The sequence below is a fragment of the Bombus terrestris genome, chromosome 1 (genome assembly GCF_910591885.1).
Source record: "Bombus terrestris chromosome 1, iyBomTerr1.2, whole genome shotgun sequence".
Taxonomy (NCBI): domain Eukaryota; kingdom Metazoa; phylum Arthropoda; class Insecta; order Hymenoptera; family Apidae; genus Bombus; species Bombus terrestris.
Genome location: NC_063269.1, coordinates 7733387 through 7757445, shown reverse-complemented (window position 1 = coordinate 7757445; position 24059 = coordinate 7733387). Strand labels below are relative to the sequence as shown.

General features: G+C 34.0%; 2 protein-coding genes and 1 long non-coding RNA gene across 13 annotated transcripts in view; 2 read left to right on the top strand and 1 right to left on the bottom strand.

Moving 5' to 3' along the window:
• LOC100642236 (tyramine receptor 1) overlaps window positions 1-3151 on the top strand; it is a 100424-nt gene extending 97273 nt beyond the window's left edge. For all 3 annotated transcript variants that reach the window (XM_003393289.4, XM_003393288.4, XM_048410075.1), the window contains 2 exons: window positions 910-1210; window positions 2204-3151. In XM_003393289.4, the coding sequence (XP_003393337.1) occupies window positions 910-1210; window positions 2204-2394 (492 nt within the window). In that variant the 3' untranslated portion in view covers window positions 2395-3151. The remainder of the gene's footprint in view (window positions 1-909; window positions 1211-2203) is intronic.
• Window positions 3152-8226: 5075 nt separating this feature from the next.
• Window positions 8227-24059, top strand: part of LOC110119348 — a 61877-nt gene continuing 46044 nt past the window's right edge. The window contains exons 1-2 of the long non-coding RNA XR_007224192.1: window positions 8227-8390; window positions 9463-9587. This is a non-coding gene — a long non-coding RNA (uncharacterized LOC110119348). The remainder of the gene's footprint in view (window positions 8391-9462; window positions 9588-24059) is intronic.
• Window positions 10158-24059, bottom strand: part of LOC100650471 (regulating synaptic membrane exocytosis protein 1) — a 151178-nt gene continuing 137276 nt past the window's right edge. For 5 of the 9 annotated variants that reach the window (XM_012310919.3, XM_048406089.1, XM_020863381.2 and 2 more), the window contains 4 exons: window positions 20795-20882; window positions 19472-19554; window positions 19154-19261; window positions 10158-18784 (listed from right to left, as the gene is read on the bottom strand). In XM_012310919.3, the coding sequence (XP_012166309.1) occupies window positions 18483-18784; window positions 19154-19261; window positions 19472-19554; window positions 20795-20882 (581 nt within the window). In that variant the 3' untranslated portion in view covers window positions 10158-18482. Of the gene's footprint in view, window positions 18785-19153; window positions 19262-19471; window positions 19555-20794; window positions 20883-22206; window positions 23743-24059 lie in introns of those variants that run through there. The other 4 variants (XR_002307756.2, XM_020863390.2, XR_007224167.1 and 1 more) reach the window with 3 other exon arrangements.

The following is a 24059-nucleotide window of genomic DNA, read 5'->3' as shown; positions in this document are numbered from 1 at the left end:
CTGAAGGCATACGGGATATAACTCGTGTGCTGAGCAACTTGAAAAAAGAAATGAGAAGGAATTTAGAGTGCACTGAAAAATAATACGAACATTTGTTATAGCCGATACACCAAATCAATTTATCAGATTTCAGTCAGTAATAATATTGAATCAATTATAATCAATAGAGTTTTAGAAGAAATTAATCGATCAGTACAATCCCAAATATATATGTGTAATCGATGCATAGAAGTGCATAAAATTATCTTATGATTTTGCAAAGTCTAAAAGGAAAACAAAGTAATAAAACATAGCTATATAATATATTTAATTAATATGTTGCCGTATAAACGGTGAACAAGACAAGAACATTTCTTTGGACAATGAATCAAATATCTGGAATAAAATGTTGAATTTCAAAAATTCTACAATTCATTGCAATTAGAAACTGCAGGAACGAATCAGACGCAGTCCAGTTTGCTCGGAAAGACTGATAAGCGTATATAAATGAGAAATCGATTCGCAATTTCAATCTATTGATACTAATGCTTACAAACCTGTTATGATGACACCGTTCGACAGATTTCCAGTAGGTAATGCGAAACTTATGAATATGGAAGCGCAGACTTGCTCGATATTGCTTTCGATAGTGACACCAAAATCTTGTATCCTATCTCTGCGATATTTTTACGATAAACTTGAAAAATTGATAAGCTCTTTGAAACTTAATATTTTTGTAGAATAATATAAATTTATTCCTATAAAGTTTTACAAACACTAACTAATTTTTCTAGAAAGTAAGATACTATAATATCGCACTTGTACAATTAAAGGTACACGTGTACACTGCCCCATCTCTCCTTGTTATTTTATTTTGTTGTATCCAATTTGTCGCTAGGAAGAATTTCAATTTGCTGCAATTTTCTGCAGATCGAGCGTGCAAAGAGCATCAGAGTACGAAGAACAGAATGCGTAACCAGTAGCGTGACGTGCGACAGGGCATCCGACGAAGCGGAACCTCCTAGCACGAGCAAAAGGTCTGGGATTGTCCGCAGCCATCAGCAGAGTTGCATCAACAGAGTTGCACGAGAGACAAAAACCGCTGCTACTTTAGCAGTGGTCGTAGGTGGATTCGTCGCCTGTTGGTTACCATTCTTCATCCTCTACTTGGCCACTCCTTTCGTGCCTATGGAACCACCAGATATTCTGATGCCTGCGCTAACTTGGCTAGGTAATTATCATAAAGCAGTCGAAGTTGTACTCGATAAAGGATCGTGGTCAATTTATGCACTTTATGCAAACAGCTTATTTGTTGAAATTTTACAATTAATTGGTCCTCATTAAGGACTTTATATGATGTACATCTCCCTTTATGGGTTTATGTAAATTTTTGTCTAAAAAGTAAATAACAAGGCTCCCTTCCACTGACATTCGCCTGATTTTATTCTTCGTAATTAATTTCTACTTTCTACTTTCAACATCCAACATTGAAACTTTTAATAAAAGACCTGTGAAAGTAGAGGTAATTTCTTTTCGACATCGAAAATCTTTATCGATGTTTTATAATTGACATAATCCAAATTAGTTAGAACGAGTTAGCTGAGCTGGTTAAATTATCCCTCGTTATCTACTGCTTCCAATATTTTTCGGATAAGAGTGAAATTCTATAAAAGTGAAAAATGATTCTACTTTCGAGGTGATAAAGTGGTCGACCCACTTTCGGATCTCTTCCGTAGTTCGGAATTTTTTCCGAACAGACTATGTTTTATTGATCAAAATAAGTGGAAACCCAAAAGTTCGAAGTAAGTGCAATAGGCTGGTGACAGCAATAACCACTTTCCAATGAAATTCCAATTCCATTGTACGGGATACGCATCTCGGCATTACTACAATATATGGTAGATTTTATGATCATCTTTTCCTTTTTAGTATACAAAACATTTTAATTTCATAGCTATTGCGAAGGTGACAATAAAAGCTTTAAGATCGGAGAAATTAAATGTGGAGGAATTTGTAATGAAGAACATTTTATCCATTTAATAATAAGGGGTATATGTATACATTTTACATTTCGTAAGATATTAAATTACAATTGCTTCATTTTTATTTCTCACTGCGAGATATCATTAACTTTGATATATATATGTGTGTATTGTTAAATATTTTTAACAACCTAAATGAATAGTTATATTAAATTGTTTAATAACTTTTTGACTTATTTCAGGCTGGATTAATTCGGCTATAAATCCATTCATCTATGCCTTCTACTCGGCCGACTTCAGGCTTGCATTCTGGCGATTGACTTGCCGAAAATGCTTCAAAACTAGAACTAATTTGGATCGCAGCAATCGGAAATTACCAGCCCCGACTAATTGGAAGAAGGACAACATGGAGGACGTGAAAATCGGGGAATGAACGTTGGAACGAATATCCTTCGATCGTGATCGTAAAGAGGATCACTGTGATTTATTTAATAGCGCTAATTACATCGATCACATTCATGTAATTTATACGAAACGTGCAATCTCGCGAACGTCACTGAATTTTTTCATAATTTAATGACAGTCAAATGTTATGTATAATATGCGAATATTTGTATTATTCGGAAAATATTACACACATTCATCACCCATTACAGGTATAGAGATATACGTTTACAGTTATCAATACAGACATTTTTATATATCATAGGAATTCTAGTCAAATATAATGTAAATCAAGGAAAGAATAATAATTAATTTGAATTTTTTCTCCATAGTACAGCAGGAAAAGGAAAAATTACTATTTTAATACTGAAATCCCGACTTATCCGAATAATACACTTATTCGCACACCTCAAGCATTGTAATCGGACAATCGCGCATACCACACGCACAATGACTGCACAATTCATATATTCGTTCGATTAACATAGCGAGCAAAAGAGAAGTAAGGATATTTATTTAGCAAAATAGTGGCAACACATCTGTTGCATTCGGTTGTATCGATATCAACATGTATACATGAACATTATTCGCGCGGATCCACTTCGTAGAAACCCAACAACAATAAATAATAATCGGTCGTAGGAAATAGTCTTCCTTTTGTCATTACAGTATCCTGTCTGTATTTATCGATGCATAGATATCTGTTGATGTAGAAAGTATGCAAGTATACGGATTTTATAACGTCCCATTGGTGTATTTCATTTAAAATGCCTACGTCCTTCTATCTGCTTCTTTGCGCTCAGGTGTTAATTACGCAATACCGGCCTTGTACGCTGGTATCGCAGCAAATTAACACAATGAGAAATTAATTAGCTGCCTCGGTACAAAAGCTGTTTGTTCTCAGCCTAGCACAGTGGTGCGTTCTACTGCGCACGACACAAAAGGAGACATTATGAGGGAGTAAAAATTTTAATACGCGATGAAAGTAGGTGGCAATTATTACTTCAGTAAATCGAGATTATTAACACGAAAAGAAATGATATTAATTAGCATCTCATAGAAAATTAACTTCCGTAAATAGTATGATAAAATTGTACAAACAAACATATGATTTCTTGAACTCTTTTGATGTGATTTTTAAACCTTGGGACTATTTCAATCTTATTTTTATTATCATAGAGAGAAAAAGATGACATGTTTATAAAATTCGATTATTGCATAAGTAATAGAATTTCATACCACGAATTAGAATTATCCCAGCTCAGAACATCTAACAATTAATGTTAATTATATGTATACTTATATAAAACCTCGAATAGAATTCAAAGTTTAAAAAAATAAAAGAGAAAGTACCTAATCAAAACTAGATGATTTTGACACACAATTAGAATGCACACAATCTCTTTATTTTTATCTTATTACAGAATCGTATTTAGAAGGACTTAAGTACTGTCTATAAATGAAACTTTCAAAAGTCACCTTCCTGATACAATAAATTGCAATAAGAAATTATTCAAATATGCAAACTTATATACTTTTTATAAAGTCATTTTCGAAGCAATAGTATAGAAATTTTGTTACCGTGCTTTTAAGTTTCATACAAACCAAGATTTCCATTTAACATTCACGTTCAATTCAATAAACAAATTGAATTCTAATGCAATTAAAAACGCGTAAGTGCATGATAAAATCTGCGGTGAGGTTCTACATTTTCTACTTAGCCACTGAATAATATTAATGCAAAATTGCAACTCCGTTGCCGTAATATGGTAAGAATTTTCTGTATTATCAACTAACAGTAACAATTTTTGTATTAACGACAGGAAAATTGTCTAATTTTCCAATTTTATTCTATACTGTATAATAATGAAATTTGTTGTTGTCTACAAATTATAAAAAATAGAAAAATAATTAATATGCATGTTGGAGACGAAAGTTATGAATCAATAGATACCCTCAATTACCAAAAACATTTTATAATTCTAAATACATATAAGGTATAAGCACAGACAATGTGCACAAACATTGTGTAAGTACATCTGGTGTGTGGTACGAGATAAACCTGACATGCAATGCTTTCTCGTATATGCTCATGTTGGGGATGATCGGATGACTATCTTATCATTATCGTGTTATATACGATGTTATCAATTTAATATTATTGGAAACATATTCGAAACTATTGATACATGACCATCTGTATGTAATTTTAGGTCAATGTCAGTATACACATTGACTAAGTATCTTGTCGGTGCTATGCATTCTTTTTAGCTACATCAGGTAATAAAGGAACGGAAACATAATACTACAGTTAAAGTAGACAAATTTCGAGCACTCTGTAAACGCAACGCTACATACAGAGAGGTGATCATTTTGTAAACGCAACACTAACGAGAAAATGTAATTACCTTAATCGCGATAGGAAAATATCGCCACACTAGCTCTTAAATTGAATTCAGTAAAGATAATTATCGTTATCTTCATAAAAAGCTACTTTTAATATTCGTGATAGCAAGCATCAGATCACAGCATCACAAATTTTATTAAAAATCAACGTTTTTAATTAAACATTGAATAGAAGGAGACACAACATATTCTAATAATATTTTTTAGATTATAATACAAAATTCGAACAAAAACAATCGCGATAAATCTCATAAATCGCAACACTAATCCAAACCGAAATCAGTGCTTTTTCGCAACTCTAATTAAAACAGAAATTAATTCCGAGCGTGGTATTTCGATTACTGCCCAATTTTAATTTAAACCGCAATTAATCACTCGTATTACTAATAAGACAACCACGATTTGCCAAATGGGATGGTGAGCCGGGATATTTATAGGTCAAGATACAAACTACCATTATTACTATTACTACTACTACTACTACTACTATTACTACTACTACTACTACTACTACTACTACTATTACTACTACTACTACTACGACTATTACTACTACTACTACTACTACTACTACTACTATTACTACTACTACTACTACTACTATTACTACTACTACTACTACTACTATTACTACTACTACTACTACTACTACTACTATTACTACTACTACTACTAAAACTAAAAGCGAGCATAGTGACAATGTAGTAACAGAAATGACTTCCCATGCTCTGAATCATTTGAATGACCCAGAGGATGTGGAGCCATTATTAGTTGCCCTCTTGAACGACAATTTGTCGGGCCTCTTCGGCTTATAGCCTCTTCTTTCTTCTTTCCTGCTGAAACCTAAATCTAGTGTCGAGAGTCTCGAATCACAAAAAAAAGAAAGAACAAAAATTCGCGAAATTTAACCACCCTTGTACATATGCAACAATCATAGTGATTGCAACATTAATAAAACATAAGAACGGAATTAGAACGATATACGTCTGTTTCGAAACCTACTTCAGGGCCACGACCGCGAATATGAATTTAAAAAATCAATAGTCAAAGCCAAAGATGAGTGGCATTCTTCGCTGATGCCAGTTCTACCATTGATTTTTTAAGTTATAATAACAGAGGCAGGTTGGTTACGGGATAACGCACTTATCCGACTTGGAGACTGTGTTAAACTGCTCTGGCACAACCTACTTATAATTAACATTCATACCAGACAGTGTGTGTTACCTGTCTATCTAGCTCTATATTTAAAAAATGGCAAAGGACAAATACACTAACATATTCACTCCACGGTTCTCATACATACCATCTTGAGACATCCCCCACACCCAAGTTCAGCACTTTATATTTTATACTTTCGCACTCGTATGTACTTACTGACTTAATGTTCTTTCTTCCTGAAATTAACTGACGATGACTAGAATCATTACGTAAAACACAATAAACTACGTATATATCTCAATTTTAAGCATACTTGAGTTTATAATTGTGACAGAGTATTTTCTGTATGCCAAAGAAATCATGTTATTTGAAATTACATTGTGCACGATGCACTAATCATCGTCAGTTGCTTGTGCCCATTGCCAGTACTTCGCCCAAACAGTATATGAGCAAGATCCAAGCAATGATCACGGAAAGTGTTAAACCTGAAAATCCTGAGCTAAAAAATAATTAATGCTTCTAGCTTTCATCTAACGGACTAATGATCTTTGAATTTTCATTTAAAAATTTTATTTTAAATTGTTAAAGCTTTATACTTTACTTTACTAATTCGATAAGCAATTAAAATTCTCTCATTGAAACAAAGAAATTACAAATGAACAAGAAATTTATTTATAAGGTAAGTAACTCTGAGTTAAACATAAATGAAAATAACTACAGGCGACTCCTCGATCAAAACACTTTTTCGAATACATGAAAGCAATGTTTAAAATTTATTGCTTTGATTCTGAAATCTACCTACCGCGAAGTGTCTTCTTGCATTTAATATTTAGTATTTAACATTTTTGCATAATGAATATCGAACTTTAACATCATGATGTGTAAACTTATACTCAAGCTTAAAATAATCGAAGTCGGAGGATATCCGACTTCTCTGCAGCAAGATTCTGTAATTCACACAATTTTAATATTTACTTTTATAACAAACTTTTGCAAATATCGGTATTGAATAAATTCTGATTTTACTCTGATTATATTAATACTATCGATATAAAATTTTTATCATCAAAAATCGCGATACATGTGTGCAAGAAGACCCTATCCTGAACTAATACATAAAGTAAATAAGATATTACTACTCACGAGTATGTGTAATTAATACTCGTGGTCACACACTCGCCAAAAATTCTACGTAATACAACTACTTATCCGTGTCGATTCGGACCTTTCGTCCTACGACATGATTGGATGAACGGAGGAATAAAACTGTATTTGACTCACGATTAACTGCAGGTTATGATACTATCAGTGTTGCTGTGGCTCAGAAGAAGTTATTCTGAACCCCATTGAACCCCATGGTGAAAGTGGAGGTTGTGAAAAACCTTTAACAAGAATACGATAAAACACAAAATATGAAAGATAAACACAAGTATTATGTGTATATGGAATTCTCTATTTCGTCTAGAATAATAATTTGCGATTTTGAAATTATATTCAATTACTCACTTCGTTTCCGAAATCGCAAGGATCAAAAATCCTGTTCTTCGTCGTTATCCATAGTACCTCATCTGCTTCTAATTGTACCAATTTCCGTGATTAGGTTGAATTTCTTTATCTCTCTAAGATCTAAAATTATCTCTCTAAATCATAAAGATATTCAGTAATGCAAAAATAAGTCTAAAAGCGGCTTAGTTTAATCTTTACCTAATGACTTCCATAATGCTTCTTCTTGCTGCAGTTCCCGCGTAAAACTGCCATTTCATGGCGGCATAAATCGATTAGAAGAAATTATATATCGATAATAATCGATATAGCGTATACAACGTATAATAGTCGTGCGCCTATTTCTGTACCTCGCCTGTGTTTTGGCGCTGTAATCTTCATTGACCCTGAATCGGCAACGTCGCATTTGACAGGAAAATCATGAAACGGTCTCTTATTTGTGATGTTCCAACCATGGAATATGAAGAAGTATTACATCTGTTATTCCATCTCGGGTCTATCGTATATCTATATCTCGTCTGTATTCTAAATCAAATCACAATTTGTTTATATTTACATATTGACTTATGTCAATATAAAACAAAAATGAAATATCAAAAATATATCAAAAATGTATAATTCTACGTTTTAACATAAAAGATAAAAAAATACAGAAGTAATAAAAGTACACATAACATCTTTGAATTCGTGTAATTTTCACGAATGAAAGTACGAAACACTACTACATATAAACAATGGTTACACGATACAATATTTGGAAACATCAGTTTCCCCACTACTAGATTCATCGAGGCAAATGCGAACTCTAGTGCTCAATATTTGAAAATAAACGTTAGCCAGTCTTTCCTTGTATGTCATTGTGCGAAGTTGTTCGTTTGGCGTAGTTCGTAATAATCCACAGATTATTGGTTTCAAATGGTATGTATATTTGTATTAATCACTCACTTTTTAATATAATTTTCGTAACTTTTGATTATGCGTTATCAGGGTAATCTAAATTATGAATTGACATCATATAATAAAAAATGTATACTTACAAACCAAATTGTTTTCGTGCTAGTCCTTGATATATATTTACACTTCAATTGTTGTTTAAATCACGAACGTAGTTCATTATTTTTGATACGAAGTCCCAACTTTCGTGCAACATGCATAATAATAAATACTTTATGAATAATGGCAATTGAATATGCATTTATACATTTATTTATTCTCCTTTTATGTACATATATTGACTTACAGCATTCACAATCGCTTCTACTTAGGAAGTTATAAATAGATTTGATAATATTATGCTATAAGATTGAAAAGTAATTTAATTTATTAATTACGTATTTATGTATATTGGAGAGATTGAAACATATTTATCTGAATTCACTTTTATTTGGAATTCATATGTATATTCTCATTGGCTCATTGTCAGTCAGTAGAATAGCATAGATGGCGCCATATTGTCCAAACGGCAATTTCGAGAAAAATCTTCCAAATAAATGAATTGTATCTACTGTATATTTATATCTTACATAGACAAAATCTCCATGTTATAATGTTAGTATAACATAATAGGAAATATAATGCACATTCTCCTTTAATCCAATAAATAATTAGATTCATTGGATTTCCTGTATTCTCATCTGAATTTTTAATTATATTTTTAAGGATTTCCTATCCTTGATGTAATTTTTATTTTTAATTTTGGAAATACATTTACGGTTTAATTGTATGTATATTATAATATAGATTTTTTCATTTTTACGAACTCATATTGGATATTCATCTTTTTGTTTACTATTTCTTTCTATTTATTTCTATTCAAACCTATCCTTTGTTGTTAATAGTTCTTTATGCAAAATTATAATTATTGTTATATGATAATATTATTATAATATAATTATAATTATTTTTATGTATTATATTTTAAAAATTCAGTAATTTAGTTAAATTTTAATACTTTATTTATATTAATACCTAATATACAATTTCATTACAGGTTTTTTAAACCAATATGCATTAACTGTGAGTGACTATGTACCTGTTGAGTGGAATGAAATTATCCTGCAACTGGATAATGCAAGAGCACTTAGCAACTGTACGATTTCGAATTACCTACGATCGGTGAGTCGCATGTTCATTTTTTTCTTTTTTCTTTTTTTCCCAATCTTTAATTATAAATAGCTATAGTGCGTTAAAATAAATATGTATCTGAATATTTATAGGAACATGTTGGTATATAAAAAGAGATACGAATAAATTACCTTCATATAATTTTATTAAAATAGAAAATTCTCATATAACTTTTGAATTTTATGATTCTATTAGGGTTAGAGTATACCATATTTTTAATAACGTATATTATATAATATATATTTTATTAATATATATTAATTATAATTATAAATATTATATATATTAATAATATATATAAACAATAAGTCAGGAAAGAAACGTTTTTAGTCAAAAGCAGGATAGACATATTAGGACACAAAAATGTTAAATATTATATTATAATAAGATAATAATAAAGATATTAATGAAATTAGTAATATACACAAAACAAGACATACTATCTGGGTAGTTTTTACATAGTTCCTATTATATGTCAGTCTATATTTATGTTTTTAAAAAATTTAATGGTGTATGTATTTAATTTTGTTATAACAAAGGAATAAAATAACAAACTGCAAGTTTTCGTTTTTGTCATATCTGTATTTGTACAATATCCGTTTATACATCTTTCTTATTAAGGGAGTAGGCCAACTGGGGTTACGGATGGGGTACACAAATCCACAAAGTTCCTCGAGAGGAGGAATGGGCGAAAAATTCGAAAGACTCGCGCGACACGCTTTACTTGCGTCCATACATACTACAAAAAATCAGTCATTATGTTACGCACAATAATAAATCACCAGCGACGTAACAACCTTTCATCGAAACGCGCTTTACTCAAGATTTGACGCGACTTCCGCAAAGTATTTTTCTTTTCGTGTCATCCTCGATTCATTATCGATCCTAATCAGAATTATTAAAGTTCCCTCTTCGTTTCTTCATTATGTCAGTTTTCTTTCTTTGTTTCTCGTACTTTTATTCCTAGAACAGTGATTTCCAACCGCGTACATATTATTGGTTATCGGGCAAGTATTTAAATTTTCAATACGTTTTTACATTTTCATTTTTAATAGCATTTTAATAGAATTATACAATTTATTTCTCTTACAATAAAATCATAATTTTTATAGGAATTATATATTGAAATAGTTTTTCCATTATTGTATCTCAAGCCAGAGGAATCTATAATATTCAACGAGGAATCATTGTGTATTGCGATTTATTGTGCATCGATCTGTAATAAACTCTGGGACTATAATTTGTTCATTCTGCAACACTGATAAAATTACTGATATTTAACTTGTTAGTTTGAAGGAACCATTATAAACTTCTCTGTATCTCTCTATCTCGATAAACTCTGGAATCGTAGTTTTATTTGCAACATTGATAAAATTACGTACGCTTAAACTGCAAGTAACGAAAGGAATCGCAAAAATTCCGTCGTTCTACTGTATCGTTTCTCTTCAGTAAAATTATAATGTTATTATACTTTCATCTGTAACATTCAATAGAATTATTGACTCAGCTATACACATACTTTTTTATGGATTACACTCGTGTGACCTCGTGAGCCGAAGCTTTCGTATGTTCTCTCGACCAACGAATAGGAATCAACGATCTAGTTGAAACACACTGTCCTGGAAGGTATTCGCGTGCATAATTTCTACAGAAATCAGCAAAGCATAAACGCTGGTTAATAAAATTGATAAAATTTGAAACAAGGTTGCACAGAATGAATCGTCGTCGGCACACGTTTCATTATCGTTTAGTATCGTTAGAACAGTAAAGTCGGTTTTCACAGTTGAAACTGTAGAAAATTAAATTTTGTGCGAGCATTTTGCTAAATCAATGAGAAAAAAGAAATGGAGTTCTCGTACTTTCTCATTCTTTCATCTTTCGATCGTGTCTTCCCGTATCGTATCGCAACTTCGATACGATTTCGTCGCCCAGGTATGTACGTGCGATGATTAATTAAAGTTTGAGGAATCGATTAACCTTTTGAGAGTACTATCGTCAAAGAAGCGTCTTTCTGTCTGCGCACGAGCAAAATTTCGAATTTTGTCAAACCTGCAAACGATTCCTTTCAACGAGAAAAATAAACTAGCAGAAGGAAAATCTAGCTTCGTTGATGAAACTGCCTGGATAGAATATAATGTGTCACGCAACATCGAAGACACTTCTGTGCGGACTTCTATTACGGCTTTACTTACTTACACAACGTACTATCGCCACAGAATAAATCGAACATAGTCGATCGTGTAATTGCTAAGATTTATCGTTACTCGATTAACCCGTAAGTCTACCGCACATCGTGATTCTAATCCACATGTGCGACAATCAACACTTAACACGTAAGGACATCACATGAAATTTTCTGTATAGAACGATACACCATCTAAGTTATGCTTAAAACTACCTCTTAAAGATGCCTCACCCAGCGTGTCTACTACGAGTTTCGTAATCCGCATTACTATCCGAATGGAACGCTTTCCGTAATACGAGTTTTATAGATAGATGAGCACGTAAGAAGGTTGGTGATAAGCGTGAATGAAGTACCATTGAAACTTCTTGTTCCGCTCAGAATTTCACGAAGTCTCGACCACATATCGCACGTGACAATTTTCCCTTCCGACGTTGCTCGCATTATACCGTAAGTATGTTAGAAAAGCGTTGCCTTATAGGAGAAAGTTAAAGGGATATAAAAGAGAAATGTAATATCGGAAATTACGCAGTAGACTGGCTGAGATATGTTTTACAAGTAGACACTCGAAATTTAGGGCGCTTTTAATCCTTGCATAGCTTAGGATACATCCAACGGATAACTTAAAGACTGATCTTAACATTATTTAAATGTTAACTCTTATCATTTCAAAATAAACGCAAGTCAGTATACTATTTTAACTGTACCACCAGTGTTTAATTATTCACATGTAATTCATCCACATTGGAACGATAATGATCAATCCTTAAGAACTTATGTCAACGATAGCACACGTTAGTAGAACTATGCAAGAATTGAACAAACTTTCGATCAGTGTTGGAGTTTTATTATTTTAGCCGCGTAGGTATGTACGTCATCTAGTGTATCAACAACTGACGTTTATAGGTCTTGGATGATTATTGTCATCCTTTGGCATTCATGTTTTTTATTTCTTTTTCGTTCCATAAACACCAGTTATCGATTTCACTCGACATTTAAAGCATTAGTCGTATTACATTTGTCTTGTGATATTATATACTTTACAAGCGACTGACCAATCGTCATTAGCCGCACAATCAATCATCCGTTGCTAACGACGAACAGCGTCGGTCCGTGCACAAACGTGTACATGTAAGTACGCTAGCACGCCAGCACGATCGATATCATCGATCCCGCGATAAAGTATCCGTTTACGAGGATCAAGCACTTGTCGAAAATATTTACTTCACGTTCGCTTGCCTGTTTCTTTTACGATTTAGGCCGTAATTGAGCAGTATCTGTACAATTTGTATGAAACTGTGCGGTCACTAAAGAACGGTAACGAATCAGATCTTTTCATATGATTGCATTCAATTGCGTGATTATAGTCGAATTGATCCTTACACTTGGAAGGAATAAACGGAAGCGAAAGTTACTAACTTTTCATAACGCTATAGTCAATTCGAAACGTGTCTATCTAAGAGTTTCTAACATTCGAATTATAGAAAAGAATCTGAGAATTCTATCTTCGGGATAATTTTATTTTATCTGTATTTTATTTTATCTGCGCCTCTTTATTTTTTTACTCGCTAAAACTTTGATAGTGTAATAGCTTTGAGCTAAGTGTCTAGAATCTTTCTTACTTTGGAGATCATATTTCTCTTTCGGCTATATAGAAAGTTACGCGAGAAGAGTTTTTCAAATAGAAATGCACGTGCACAATGACAGGGCTAGAGATACTCTAACGTTCAACGAAATCTACGTCATGTTCAGTTGTATACACGTATGTATGTAGAGTCTGGCGAAAAGCAAATTATAATTTATTAGTTTAATTGTCGTTATTCGTATCGATCACAGTGATATATCATGTGGAATTTGATTTTAACCTGCGCGTAATGTGCATGCCCGACGTTTGATCCACGCAAGCATAGGCGCGAATCGATGAGATTGTCTTTGGACACTTAGACGTTAGAACAAGTACATACAACACCGATATGTACGGGAAGAGGTTGTTGCTTGGATGTAATCCCTAATTTTTACTGTATTTCGTTTCTCGGGACGTTCGATCACGACTCGACAACGATATACCTCGACTCGAAAGCGGCTTATTTGCAATGTTTCCTAAATGCTCATTCCACTATATCCCTTTATGCAAACGCGATCGATTATCCCGTTGATGTACATCGTACGATATCGCAGGTACATACATACAATTATATCGATGACATTATGTCTATACATCTCTACGATTATCTTACACGTGACTGTGCCTTGATAATTTATAATTACGTATGGGATATCTGCTAAAAGACTGCTAAAAGATTCGTAGCATACATAATTTGGATCAATGATCTCGATTGTCAATTTCGATACGGCATATGTATCCTCATGTAGCATTCTTATCCTTATATGTGTATGTATATATGTATATGTATGTATATATATGTGTATATATATAGATTTCTTTTATATTCAAATATCTATATTACGTGTATATTTATATATGTATGTATATATATAGTATTCTTTTATATAGGCGATTACAATAGTCACAAAGTTGGGCAGACTTGATTTATATTCGATATCGGAAGGCTGCTCTTATTTCGTAGAAAAAAGTGACGGCGGAAAAGAAGTGTACTCTCTTTTAATATCGTCATTTTCTCATCGTTAGAAGCTTAAATAATTTCAAGATGAAAATATATAGGTATATTTTAATGCCTTTTGAAGAAACGAAACGAGGTCGTAGCGAATCGCGTGGTTGTACGACCTGTATCCATAAATCCTACGGGAGTTGAAAAGCTTTTGGAAGATTAGAAGGTATCATTCCGTTTCAATCGAAATCCATCTAGAGCTTCGTGAAATATCACCGACGACAAATGCAGTCTTGCTAGGAAAATAATTCAGCGACAGCGTTTATAGAAATCGCGATGCTAACGATCACAATGGTAATCGGTAATTAATAAATAGTTCGCATCGACGATTTAGTAGAAAATGAGTCTACGGCGTGCTTAGCCATTTAGAAAGGAAAAACCTTTCGTCTACAGTTTTAGATGATTGCATTCGTTCAACAGGATTGTCCGTGCGATTAACATCGGACGAGGATGTTTTCGAGGAACGCTTGTCAACGTGGCGACTATTACGCATCGATTATTCGACTCGAGAGCTCTCGTCGAAAGTATCCTCGTGCCTAATGTACTCTTAAAGAAACGTTAGGATATGTTTGTAGGCCGATCAGATTTTGCGTTTGTCAAACAATCTGCTCGTGTGTTGCTCTTCTACCTCTAAACATTCGTTTCTTTTCGTTCGTTTCGTGTTTGTATATATATGTGCGTGTGTGCGTGTGCGCGTGTGTATATGTGAATGTCTTTTTTTTTAAAGACTTTTACACCAATGAATCGACTTTGTGCTGCACGTTTTGAGATTATTCTATAGGCCATCAAGAATCGTTGCCTCATTTTTGCCTTCGAAAGAACGAGACTAGAGTTTCCAAGACGACGTTAAGTCGCTAAAAGACGTTGCAGGTCGAGTCCTAGAATTGAATCGTTATTAACGATACGTATAGGTAGTAAAGATTTTTGCTTTAGATAAGGGTTTCGGAGGGACTCAGAAGTGATCGATAGAAATGAGGTACAAGTCAGGTTAGATCAGAGATAGCCGGCTGGTGTTCTCAAGACAGAACTTTACGTTAACGCGGAATAATCACTTCGCTTTTTCATCTCTTTCGGAACGATTGCCCGTTTATCGCTGGGAGAAGGTCATCATCCAAGATAATAGTAACTCGTAATATTGGGGCCTTAACAGATTTTAACCTTTATCGTGTTCGAAATTGTTTGAATGGTCCATACTCTTGTCGTTTATTGGTCTATGAAAATTTATTCGAATCGTGATAATCTAGCGTTGAGTCAGCATGCATTTCCAGATTGCTGTTGTTACATAAACTGAAATTACAGAGGACATTTCAACTGCGCGTAGAAATATACCACCGGATCAAAAAACACGTGTAAATAAATTACTAATCAAAATGAAACGAATCCCGTAATTCGATAGGCCATCGTAATTCAATGTGCCTTTTATAAAATTCATTACGATAAAGGTTATATCCGTTCGTAATTAGGATTTGGTCAGCGAAATCATTGATTTCTATGTACCATTAATACACGTTTAGGTTTGATAGAATTATGTCGTAAAAGTATCGTATCGCGCACGCGACATTGTAGTACTTTTATCACGCACGTATCTTTTCACAAATATGTATCGAATGATTTATATTTGACGATATAATAGCGTAATTTCTGTTTCTAGCTCGGGCGGGGTAAGCGCAATACTTTCGGACCAATCATCGTCCGTACTTTGTGTCGCGTTTCGATTCTTTCGCTTTTTCTATTATTCTATTCCTTCTAACGTCGCCACAGTTTATTCAAAGATCTGGCAGATCCTCGATAAAACGCTGTATCCCGTTTTAGAATATTCTCCTCGACATTATACCTAACAATTGTCCTAGCGAAAGAACGAAACGTACGTTTAAAGATTAACGTCTCGAGGGCCATTACAAATACTATCGATCAATACCAGAATCAAATGGAAATTTGCGACAAATCTAACGTGCGGTTGATATTTATCGTTTCGATATAACCGGTACGAAAAAATTTCATGGAATATTTAATACATCTGCTATGACAGCAACACGGACAAAGTCGTAAAATCGAAATTACATAAGATTCTTGCAGTGGCCCTCGCGATCGTGCTCTTTTTCCTTTGTTCTTTGTTCCGGAAACTTCGTATATGAAATTCGCGAATGTTAAAGGAATCTCTGTTGTCAGTCTACGAGCTACAAAAATTGCATGACTTCTAAACACCGAGTTTGTATTTTTTTTCTTTTTTTCTTTTTGTTCAATTGCCATTCATGTTGCCCGTAAAGTTGTTCTGGTAACCACTTACCGATTGCTCTTTGTATTCGGCTCGACCAGCGAGCCTTAAAACGATTGTCTACCGTTAAATAATTGAAACGTCGAAGAAGTAGTCTCGATCTTTAATTTGCAATACTTTGTCTCGCTTCATTGATTTCTTCGTTATACTTGTTTTATTACGATCAAGCAAATTCTAACTCGTATGAATAAAACGTATTGTATAATTTATTTTCATCGATAATCACGAAATCGTCGATTCAAACGAATACCGTTTTACTGGTTTAGTCGGACGTATGTGATATTCGTATCGAGGCGCTTCTTCCACGAACAAAAAGTATTAACGATACATTCGCCGGTGAACATGTATATTTATTTCACCGAATGCAAATCGGTTCGTACGTTAGCCACGAGACTCGATCGAATCCCAAAGCTGGATCAACCAGAGCACGCGTTTCCGTGACAGATGTCGATCGTCTCTCGTATGTCTCTGTCGTTCCTTAATTTATGGGAAAAATGGACCCTCATCGTCTCTTTAAGACGTGGCACCTTCTCCTCGCTCTTCCTCGTGTTCCACGCTTTAATAATTCATGAAAAAAATAGAATCTTTCTTATGTTTTTTTCTTCTTGTAGTTTCATCTTCGTTTCATAAGTTGCTCTCTGTGGAATAAATTTACACAGGTACACCCTTATTGCTAGAACCTTCGTGGATGTTCGCGAACAAATTTCACAGAATGTGAAAAATTACTGCCGTGAGAACTCGATACTCCAGGATATCGATTTGCTCTTCAATGTTTTGCCCTGCCTTGCCTGCATCGAGTCGTTGTAAAAACGACACGAAGCGAATTCTTTATAATCGACTATCCACGAAAGGCGATTGAAAGGAAATAGTTAGAAACCGTGATTCTATTGTTAGCTCCGGTATTAATCATCTCGATGATAAATCATCGATCGAAGCGATCAAAGTTTGATTGTCTTTTAGCTTGTTATCACGATCGCGTGACAACACAAATGGAAATGTAGAATTTATGCTAGTTAGCTAGTTTATGGTACAACGGAATCCCAATTTTCGAATTGCAAATTAATAATAGAGATACAGCAGCAATGGCGGCACGATCGTTAAATTGTGATTATCTATGATATTATCAATTATGTTACTAGAGTGATTTGAATATCGGATCAATTTTTGTAAAAAAAAAAAAAAAAAAGAAAAAAGAAACGAACCTTATATCTGTAATTCAAGTATACTTTCTAAGTAATGAAAGTAAAACGTCACCTCTGATAGATAATGATTGAATCTCGTAAAATGCTGCTTTAGTCTTGGAATGGACTTGGATATATTACAAATTGAAATTGATCCCATCGCTAATTGCCCGACTTAGGCTATCGTTATTGCTCATTGTCTCGTCCATTGAACTTTCATTAGCGAGCGTAACTCCATTGCTACTTGCCTACGTGTTCACTTAGTCTCTTTGTTACTTGCCTGATAAACTGTAATCTAGTTTGACCATTAACAACTTGTTCAGGATCGGGCCGTGACACGCTCGACAAGCTCGAGATTCCGAAGTACCAATTCATCGAAACAATCTGTACGTAGATTAGAAAAAAATGCATTAGAAAATACGGTTAGGAAGTAATTAAAAACTAGTAACTAAAGATGAGACGAACGAGAAAAATAGAACGAAGAAAGACCGTTGAAGGAAACAACGTTTGGTTCCATCAGGAGATAATTTTCACTACGGACTCGTTCTCGTCCTTGAGCAGAAGGCTCAGTCTGAGGTCGAGTTCTCCGGCCTCGAGGGCCCATTTTTCCCTCAGCCATCATGGAGAGTCCGCGGTATGGGTACCAAGAGTGTGAATCGGGAACAAGGGATACCAATCGACGGTCAGCCGTGTCAATGGAAGAAGATCGAGGCTCACTTCAGCCCCACCTAAGCCTTGATTACTTTCGAACGCCTGCTTCTTCTCCCATAGCATAACCAACAGATTCCTCCCGAGGGCGTCGCAGCTGCTGTATTTGATAGTTTGACGATATTGCGGGTTCCTCGAGTGCCGTATTACGCGTGTTTTACGTTTTTGCAGCCACCTATCGCCATCTCGAAGATATGTTTTCACGTAGGTGTCTGTATCGTTATAAAAAATTGTAATTAATTAACGAAGCATCATTTTATGCACAGCGTAATATCGGGGCATTTATTTTCTCAGATTTAAGTTTTCGTGATAGACTCGAGGCTTCTACGTGTGTAGTCGTGTCTTCGACGAAAATGCGTTAGCCGATATATCAGTGTGTCGATCAACTCTTGATAAAGCTGCCTGCCATCTTAGCGAGATATCGAAACGCATCTTTCTCAAGAACACGAGCTCATACCCAAAAGCCTGGGTCCTAGATGCATTTTCTGGTGGCAAGAATTCTAATTCTTGTACGTTAATTTACAGTAAACAAAATACGCGTTAATAAAAAGCATTGACAATTTGAAAACGCAGGAAATTACCTGGCTCTTCTTTTTCGCCGGGGCAAATGTCTCTAGCACATATAACCTCGAGTTCAAGCGTTCCCTTGCTTAGGCAGAAACCCAGTTTCACCTCGCCATTTTGACCTCCTAAAATCCATGAAAAATTCACACAATTGATCCAAAGTTTCTCACAAGGGAACCCTCTTCGATAAATTCATTGTTTGTCCTTTGCGCGACACATTTTGTATTGAAACATCGATACGATTAATAGACGAAGAAAAGAGAAATGAAAGATTATTTCGAAAATCGAGCTGAAATTCTTGACATCTGTATTTAGTAAATCGTCAAATTATTTACCAGCTATCATCTTGAATCCCTTTGGTGGCACCTGTCCGCGACCCAGCTTTGCGTCAACGCCATTTTCGTTTCTCATCGGCTGACTAAATGTAAAAGAGAACAAAAAGGCAAAGAGGGATTAATATTCCGTGAAATCAAACAAAAACTACACGAGTGTACGTTAGGGTAGGTCTAAAAAATAGGAGAATAAAGTACTAGAGTACTAGCAAGCTAAAAGTTAGAGAACTAACAGACTAACACTAAAAAGTGAAGTTCACTTTACAATTTCATCGTTTTTATCGTTTGTGCTAGATGTTAGACAAAGAGGGAAAGGGGTAGAGTGTGCATCTGTAAAGTAAATAGCATTAGATTACTTAAATATGCAGTATGGTATAATAAAGTATTTATGTTGCATTTTCGTGTCATTTATGGCGATCGTCAATTTTGAGAATTATACTATTAAATTCACGTTGCTGGTTTAACGACTACTTTATGACATTTTTTCATGCTCGAAGAACTTTTTATGCAAATACTACAGTTATGTAGCTTTAAAATCGTTGAAGTGAATGACGATATTTTCCCTTTTCTTTTAATAACACAAATGAACTGAATAACTCATTGAGCAGTTAATTAAAATACATTCTGCAGTGAAAAGTAATAGATTATTATAAGAATAATTAAAATTATTTTAAAGAATAGCTTAGTTTAAAATTGAGATACTGTATTAATTTACTTGAGAAATTACAATTTTCAATCTGTTATCATATAAATAATAATACAAAAATGAAAATAATTGGCACAATGTATAATTATCATAATACCGCGTTACTGACATTAATTATGATTTATAATGTAGCAAGAACTTTTATCCTGTTAGAAGAATTTATAACTCTGTAATAAGAATTTAATTTGAAACCTTTAGAGAATTAAACAAAGGTTATCCCAGTTGATATTATAGCATGGAGATAATAAATTCAGTTCGTTCGATATTTGTGAAATGAGAGAAAACAAAACCGTGGTAGCAACTTTTAATATTTGCATTCACATTGTTCGAAAATTATAATCAAATTATTATAAGAAAATACTGGATAAATTTTGTTTTAACCTGGCTAAGATTTTATTATTTATAGAAAGAAACAGATTTATCAGATACTTATTTCCAGGAAGTATTTAAAAGTATAACAAATATATTTAGAAAGTGATACAGAAAAATTTGCTGCCATTAGATCTCGAGTAATTTTTTATACAAATTCCAACTATCTTTCGCTCCACTAAAGAAACAGATACAGTTAAACGGAGGTCATAGTTTTTAGTTATATATTTCTTATAGTCAGCGCTACTTACCTCCACTTTTCTTCCTCTTCTGATTCACTGTTGCGATCGTAAAACCTCTCCGGAATATTCATGATGCTGTCTTTGCGCTCACCCCGCCCTGCGAGTTAGAGAAAAATATTTCCTTTCTGTGACCTGTGTATTTCGCGATTGCCCGCCCAGCAACCTGCATGTCGTGTGATTTACTTTTCCGGGTGTAACACGTTGATCTTCTTTCTTTTTTCTTTTTTGTTCCCTTGCTATTTTTCAAAGGAGAGAAAGAATTATTTCTATCGTTTGCCTCTCTTTTCTCATGGCCGTGCGCAATGCCACGCAGATTGCCGGACAGTCGTTGCTCGAAATCCATTTTATGCATACTGGATCTGGCTGTCTACTCGGGGGGTTCATACTTTTCCAACAAAGCCTTACGTTTCACAATCAACGAAGCACCCAAATTATATCAAGTATCCTCGAAATGGTAAAGCATATCTCTAACTGTGCGCACTTATATCTTGTTTGTGACATGTAGAGTAAAGAATGGGATTGAAATGTCGAGTAATTACAGAGTGCTTATCAAGTATTTATAGAGTTGGTTCAACTTTTAAACGAATACGCAACTCTTACAGGAGATGCTACTTTTCGGGATAATAAAATGTTGTCGAACGAAAGTCGAAGCTTTATTACACAGCTTTAATTACACAGAGCGACTGGGGATAAATGGCTATTAATATTTCCATACGACTTTCTAATTTTCTACGTATAAAAATAGTACGGTTCAAAGTTATCTGTAATCCTTAAAAAGTAACGTTATTACCTCATACACATGAATGAGAGGAAAATTTGGAAAAAAATTCGAAGATTATAAGTTGTGCCACTATAGTTGTAAATGAGTGGTGTGCAGGGTAGATGATGTAAGGATTCTAAATTTGCCCACATCAGCATCTACGTACATCCATAGATAATAATCGATAAGAATAATGCATCTAATGGTATTACGTTTTATCGGTGAAAGATAAGGTAGATCTGTTTTAAATTACTAGTGTACTATTAAAAGAAGGTATAAGAAGAAAGCATCAAGAGATAAATTCAAGATTAGGACGACAAACCACAACGAAGCCTACTTACGGTTTTCTTAGCTACGTGTTGCAAAACTCTAGCTAAGAATGGAACAGGTACGTCAATTGTAGCTATTTCTTGAACATCTACGGAATTATCGTTATTACAAAGTTGGAATTACTATCACGAATTACTAACTACTGTGTCTATCGGGCCTACCAATTCTACGCGAGGATATATTCAAGTACAATACTTTAGGATGATGATAGGAGACACGTAAGACACTTATGCAGTCAGTCTTCCGATCCAGTAACATTAATCATATAATATCGTCTTCTATGCAATAAAAATCGGAGATTTTGCTCGTGAAGTATTAATTTTTCACGTTGAACTTGTATCTTTCAATTACGTTCATGATTAAATAAACTTTGAGAACTAAATTAAAGCAGTTACTTTTCCGACCCAGCAACGTTAATCATATAGAATGAATTAATAAATTTGTCCGCGAAATATCAACTGTCTCAGATTAAAGTTACTGTATCTTCTAATACTTTTCGTCGTTAAATGAACTTTGAGAACTAATAGATTCCATTATTTTGTGTAAATATTATATTGTTTATTATTCTCTCTGTTGTATGCAATATATATAGCAGATTATTATTAGTTTCCGAAGGAATGCTAAATGACGCACGTGAATTTTTTTATTAAATTTTATCGTTTTTCGTTCCTATTTAAATGTCACACAAGTATCGATGTTTAATTGTTAGCGTTCAGTAACAGTAGCGTTTCCATAGATATCTGACAAACATGTCAGAAATCTGTCATCAAGCATGTTTGGTACGAATACCGATAGTCTGGTTGGAATCTATTGGAAGATTATGGTAGGATTGAAATTAATGGGTCAATTTGTGGCATGTTTGATGATCAAAGTAGTAAGCTACAGACGTATCTCTTTGCATTGTCATCTAATTCAAGGAATTTAATTCATAATAGGAATTTCCCCTACTTCATTAGCGAAGAAATTAAACTATATGAAATGGTTGGAAAAAATTTTACTCTTTTATATAAAGTTTTATATAGAAATTGAAATTTTTATAAAATGATATATCATCGTTATGACATCGTTTCTTTCGTGGCACATAAATAATACCGACATTTATTTCGCACGAACTCTTATATCGTATCCTTTTCCTTACTATGTGGAATCAAGTAGTATAGGTCGATCATTAGCGGAACACAAACGAGTAGCTGTCGTCACCTAGCGTTCTACTATCATTTAAATATATTACTTTCCGCTTTATTCTCTTCTACATATTTTTCACATTCAACGAGAACAGATTTTGTTCATAAAATTCTTATGAATATTCATGAACATATTTTCGCAACAAGCAAATTTCCGCTCTCAAAGTGCATTCAAAAACATATCGAAGATCAGTTTTCCTTACCATGGTTGTAGACATAGCAACGAGTGGTTAGCGATCAACTTAACTATCGCTAATACTACAATACTAAGCGAGCATTTAAAATCTAAATATAAAGCACTACTGCGAGCAGGCAGAGGATCGGTGTAATAAAAGAAACAAAATGAACAGGGGTAAAATTACATACTACGCAATTTACGAGTGTCCTACAAATATACCTTGACAAAAAATTTATTGAATGCAGGGTGCCTTTAGATATTGGAGCACACTTACATTTAAGACAACGTTTCGAGCAAAACACAATAATCCGTGGGAACATTTGAAGCAGTCCCATTCTCATTTCTTTCTCAACGTTTTCGTTATAATAGGACCTTCCCCGTTGAAAGGCAATATTCAAACAACGTGGTAAAAGTAACAATGGAAAAAGATAAAATACGTTGCCTCCTTAAACTTTCCTTCCGAGTATAAGTTATAAAAAGAACATCGATTACGATCTTCCACGGTCTTAAAAAAAAAAAAAAAAAGAACAGAAAGAAAAGACACGTCTATTATTACAGTTAAAGAAAAGTAGGAAGAGATAAACGTAAAACGAAATAGGAGAAGAAAAGGGAACAAGGACGTTAAAATATAACAGAGAATGGGAAATAACGTTTGCGTTTAGCCGGAATAGGCAAACAGATAAAGAAACGGATAGGCAAGGCAAACGTGTCGGCAAATAGGCAGAGAGTGGAACGAAGAAGGGAAGGAATAGAAAGACGGATAGAGCGAGGTTAGTGGAAAATAGAATGGAATAGAATAGAGAGAGAGAGAGAGAAAGCGAG